The sequence below is a fragment of the Oryzias melastigma genome, linkage group LG16, assembly GCF_002922805.2.
Source record: "Oryzias melastigma strain HK-1 linkage group LG16, ASM292280v2, whole genome shotgun sequence".
In the NCBI taxonomy this organism is placed as follows: Eukaryota; Metazoa; Chordata; class Actinopteri; order Beloniformes; family Adrianichthyidae; genus Oryzias; species Oryzias melastigma.
In genome coordinates, this window is record NC_050527.1 from 16,267,319 (window position 1) to 16,272,884 (window position 5,566).

At 37.9% G+C, this 5,566-nt stretch overlaps 1 protein-coding gene across 1 annotated transcript in view; it reads right to left on the minus strand.

The window, feature by feature from the left end:
• lars2 (leucyl-tRNA synthetase 2, mitochondrial) overlaps nucleotides 1-5,566 on the minus strand; it is a 38,615-nt gene that overhangs the window by 26,045 nt on the left and 7,004 nt on the right. The window contains exon 3 of the mRNA XM_024268314.2: nucleotides 4,336-4,467. Within this exon, the coding sequence (XP_024124082.1) occupies nucleotides 4,336-4,467 (132 nt within the window). The remainder of the gene's footprint in view (nucleotides 1-4,335; nucleotides 4,468-5,566) is intronic.

Below are 5,566 nucleotides of genomic sequence, written 5' to 3' on the forward strand. Positions count from 1 at the left end.
TGAGATGAAAGCTCGGGAGAGGAAGGGGCCGAGCAAAGTGGAGGAGAAGCGCGGTGACAATGAAGCGAGAGCTGGAGAGGATCATTGCGTGGAATCTAACGGGTCTGATGTTTCAGACAAATTGGTATCCTTGGTAACTGCATGGGCCTCATTTGTAAAGCCGAGTGCAGGGATGGCATTATGCTGAGAGAGGCTCAGCTTGCTGCTCAGGGGGGGGAAATCCAAGCACACGGACAAACAAAAAAAAAAAGCGTCTGCTAAGGATACCCTATGTATGTAAAAAAAAAAATAAAAAAAGATCAGGAAACGGGCTGAATCCTCACAGACGGGTCCTTCTTTTTACCAACTGTTCTGGTGATGACTGTGTTTTTTTGATGATGAGCGACATGGATGTGGGAGTCAGGATTGGCTCCTTTTCCAACAGATGCAGGGAGAACGTAAAGTCTAAGGCACAAAGCGAGTAGCATTTAAGTTTAACCCTTTAATCCCTGAGGCGTCGTCAGTGACGCTTAAACACAAAATCTTCAACATACTGTAACTTTTCAACCGTTAACACGATCAACGTCATTCCAGTTGATTGTGAAGGAGAAAAGCCGCACCTATATGACATTACTTTTATTTTGTTAATTTGTCCATGTTGTATTCACACACAAGATATAAGATCATGCAAAAACTGAAAATTCCGTCTGAAAAAATTGGATTCAATTTGCAATTTTTTACAACATAGAATGAAAGTTTTAGGTGCAACTTTATAAAAACAATAAGAGTACATATTGTCAACAAACTATCATCATGTTTTTGAATTAAAATACAAAACAAAAAAAAAATCCAGGCTAAAGACACACCAAGCACCATTTTTCATGAAAGTCTGTTTTTTCCCCCAACTTTTTCTTTTTTTCTCATAAATTTTCTTTATTGTGTTTGTGAAACATGATTAAACTAGTTTTTTGGGAGAAGTTTGATCCAGCTGGATATCAGGTCAGCTCGGATGAATCTACTCGGGTGGAGGCGTGTCTGTCCACTGAACTGCTCGCCTCCCGCAACGTCGTAGGGCGGGACTTTCACTTTGAACTGCGGTGTTTCCGTAATTTTTAGAAAACGCCGGAGCTCGCTGTTGTAGAATATTCATGTCAGTCCTCATCCCAAAATAGAATAATGTCTGTTTCCTCTTTCTCATAGCAGACAGCCCCGCTTCGCTCCGCCCCCCATAGCAGGTGCGCTGCTGTTGACGTAGATTCTCAGCCTTATTTACTAAAGTTAAACATCGGTTTTGTCCAAAAACTACAAATAATGTCTCTTTAATTGAATCAAATCTCAATCACAGAATGAAAAAAAGGCTAATTTTAATTTAGACTAAGTTTTATTATGCTGATCTCACAGCTCCACAGCAGGGCGCCTGAGGGCATTAATAAATAATAACACATTAATTATGCTCTATTAATCGTGTGGGTTAATGTGTCAACTTTCACAGCCCTAATATAATAATATATATGAATATTATTTTTTAAGAAATATATAAATATGAAACCAAGTTTCTGTTTGGAGAGACTCCCGACATAAGGGGAGTTCAAACAGGGAATTTAGGTAAACGCAGAAACAATCTGGAAGTGAGGAAAAAAGCAGGATCGCCCTGACACTGTAGCTGCAGCTACAACAGCAACGATGGAATCAAACTGTGAGTCAGAGTGGTATGGATTCAAACACTTTGATTTGAAAAGACACTGATCAATGAGACCTGAGAGCTCTTCAGATCAAGAGTATTGATTTTTTTTCTCTGAAAAGCAGGTTTAAATTTACCTTTTTTCCAGCTCCAGTTGTATTTTGAAAAGCACAGATCTACCTGCTTAAGCAAAATTATAGAGATTTTTCTTGAATTTTAAAGTGACGACTCTAAAATTGAGAACATACTTTCTGAAGGAAGCAAGCAGATGGCCTCCTTAAAACAAACATGTTTTTCCATTTCCTTCTTCTATTCTAAGTTTGTCTTGATTTTAACTTTCCATATATTTCTGTTTCAGAGCTGCTCTGCCTGCATTTTATTTATTTATTTTTTAAGAAGTGGGTGTTAAATCTGGCTCTCATGATGATTTGTTTGAATAGGTCGAATCTATTTGTTCTGTTGAAAAAAAGAAAGAAAAAAAAATGGGTCATACTTTCCTAACCGTGCTTTATTTGATATGGAATTTGCGGACAATTAATCAGAGGCAGAAGGATGACACGCTCAGCTGCAGGTGCAGCACCCAGAAAGCCCCCGGGACCGCTCGCACGCCCTGCTCAAGCACACTGCGGGCGGCTCCTGTAACTACAGCGCTGGCCCACATTTTCCCCACCTGTCAGGAATAACAAAAGAGTGGCCTCTCGCGCCTCGGAGCCCCCGTCCAGATGGATAATGATGTTTTCTTCCAGGAGAGAGTTTTTAATTTGTCTGGATGTTATGAAGGATCTCTCTCCAGCATGAAAAGATGCTCTGCTTGAACTCCGCTTGTCTTATGTGACAAGCTTTTTATGTTGCTTAACTCAACCGCCTGCTTTTTTTTTTTTTTTTTATTACTTTACTTTCCCCTTCAGGAACAGATAATTGGACTTCTTCTAATGATCTATCTCTCTGTAAAGGGTTTGCATTGTTCCTGAAGCTTGTTTTATTCCTCCGTGTTTCTCCTTAAAAATAAATTCAGGCGCCATTTAGACAGAAAAATACCATCCAAATGTTTTATCTTATTAAGAAGTAGAGAAAGTGAAACTAAAGGGTTCACAGTTGGTCAAACTGTTCTTTTTTTCAAACTTTCCAACAGTTTACTACAACTTCAGTTACATATAAAGTAATAAGAATAAAATTTAAATCAGAAAAAAAGAAAGACAAGGAAATGTGGCTTAAAATATTCTCAGATACAACTTAGTGGAGAATCAGTGGTCACTGCAATATTAAGCTTTTAAACCATAAAATCAATTACATAGGGGTAAAAAATGTCACAATTTGAATTGGATACAAATATTAAATTCATAGTTATTATCATTAATCCCGGTATCTATGTTTACATTAGGATTGATTTTTCTGTGAGAGTTAAAACTGTTTTAAGATGAATTTTAAGCATTCTGGCATGTGGCCCTTTTACCTCTTCATTCTGGTGCTCTGGTTAAAGTCAAATAAAAAGTTTTTTGTTTTAAAAAGTAATGTTTTATTCAGACTACGAGGGGAATCAACCAAAACAAAAGAGTCAGATAAGTCAAACAGTAGAAGCACAGAATGCAGGGCTCCATCAGGATGACTTTAGTAGCTACAATGGTCCAATAAACCATCAAGCTGTGCAGCTTTGTAGTTTAATAAAGTCCAACTCAAATATTTAGTTTTGAGCGCTGTGAAGCCCAGAAAATTAGTTTGTGCTCAGAAAGCACAACCAGAATTCATTTGTAAGGCAAACTAGATTATTTTTGAAAAAGTTAAAAGGATTTTAAGTTTTCCTTATTGTTGAAAAAAAAAATCTTGTGAGGGTCACATAATTAGCTCTGATTTAAATGTATCTAGATTTACTCATTTCTGACTGACATGCACCACAAACAGTAAAGTAAACCGTGCATAATTTTATTTTTTTTATTTTGTCTTCATATTACACTACCTACTACAACATGTTCTGCATTGAGATGAACCTGCATGGTACAGGGGTGTCTTATTTTGAAAGGAAGTCATGTGAAACTCTGTCAAAAGTTCTAAACTATTTCATATTTTAACAAAATTTTCTCTTTATGTTTATGTTTTATGTATGCCCAAAGAATCCAATAGTTAATTTGAATGTATCATAATAGTAACATAAATACAAACAAGTGTTTTATTTTTCTAAAGGGGGAAGTCTGTCTTAGTGGCTCCTTTTGTTGAAAGTTGCAGACTTCTGCTTTAGCTGCTGTCTTGTTAAAGATAAACAAAAATGATGAGGTTGATAATCTCTCTCCTGCTGTACAATTATCTAATTAATCTCAACATGTTTTTTCTGCTGAAAAGTATTGAAACAAGTGTAAAAGAAGCGATGCTGCATGAAAAAGAGGTTGAACTATTAATATGAGTTGGAGGAGTCTCCCTGGCTGAAACGGATCCAACAAAGTCCAAGTGATCTGCTTGAGCTTTTATTTTGAAAAGCTAAGATGCTTCACTTTTTCACAACATCTAGTCTGAGTCTCTTTCAGAGGAACCTCACAAGATGGGGGGCTATTATTTCTACTCCCATATTTGGTGGGATTCAGGCTTAAGAAGCCACCTAGTGGTCTCCCAGTGAACTGACCTGGCCTCAGTTACTATGATTCTTGTCTAAAAATGGAAGTCACAGGGGGCGGGGCTGAACATACCTGATGACCTCTCATCCTCTGGAAGTGCCCGATGGCGTCACTGATGGTGTACACTCGAACATGGCCCATGTGCAGTCGGCCCGACGGGTACGGAAACATGGAGAGGACATAAAACTTCTTCTTGTTGATATTCTGAAAAACACAATCAAATAAAAGCATCTGTTCAGCTTTAGTAGAATGTTAAGAAATGATCATCAATGAGAGACGAGATAAGCTGGAAGATCCATCCTGGAGAAGACGGGGTTAACTGGTGAGGTCAGGAGTGATAGCAGAATCATCCAGCGTATCCCAGTGTCAGGCTCCACAGTCGGCTTATCTGAATGTCAAAACACAATCGGCGGCGGCACAGATAATGGATGGTTTACAGTCGTACACGGTTGCCGCAGCAACGCTGCAAGTTCCACTTCCACCCGGCGACAGATGATTACAGGAAACCTGAGTCATGAATTTTTCAGTACATTAATTAGGACCTCGGCCCTGTCATGAATGCACTCAATCACTGTCACCCCCTCCCAGACTGAAGCCACGGATCACCTCAGTGGAAATACTGGAAACACCCATAATGCCTCAGCTTTAAGGGTCCAGACAGCAGCAGGTTTGCAACCATCAACCACATGGCTTTCCTGCAGCTTAGAAAGAGAGCATCCAGTGATCTGCAATGCTCCGTTTATAAACTTAGTTTTACCTTTAATCTCTGTAAAAAAATAAAATAAAGTGTTCAGGTTTCAGCATGAATAGAAACAAAAACTATGTCTAACTCAAGCAAAAATGTGTATTTTAAATATATAGAATTGTCCTGGATTTCACTGGAGTCACTTTGCTTTGGTTGAACTTTATTAGAAAAATTATGGATTCATTCTGATTTATCCAAAAATCAAAATATTGATTCACAAATCAATCAGAACCCAACAAAATGTGGGCAGAACTTTTATTCTGCGTCCATTTTTATAGAGTATCTTGCATCTGAGGCTTGAATTTCCTACTTTATAGAGCTATGTGCTGCTAATTTTGCTGTTTTCTTTTGCTCTGGTTGATATTTGAACATTACATCATGGCAATTCTGTCTGAAGTCTCATGTCTCGGTCCTTTCAGCCTTTCATCTCAACATAAACTGCAAACTATTTGATACCTACAAAAATGTAAAACCTTGTTTTTAGACACTCAAGACATTTTACCAGGTTTTAAGTTGTTTTAACTCATTTTTGCTCAAAACTTTTAAAAGCTTTTCTCA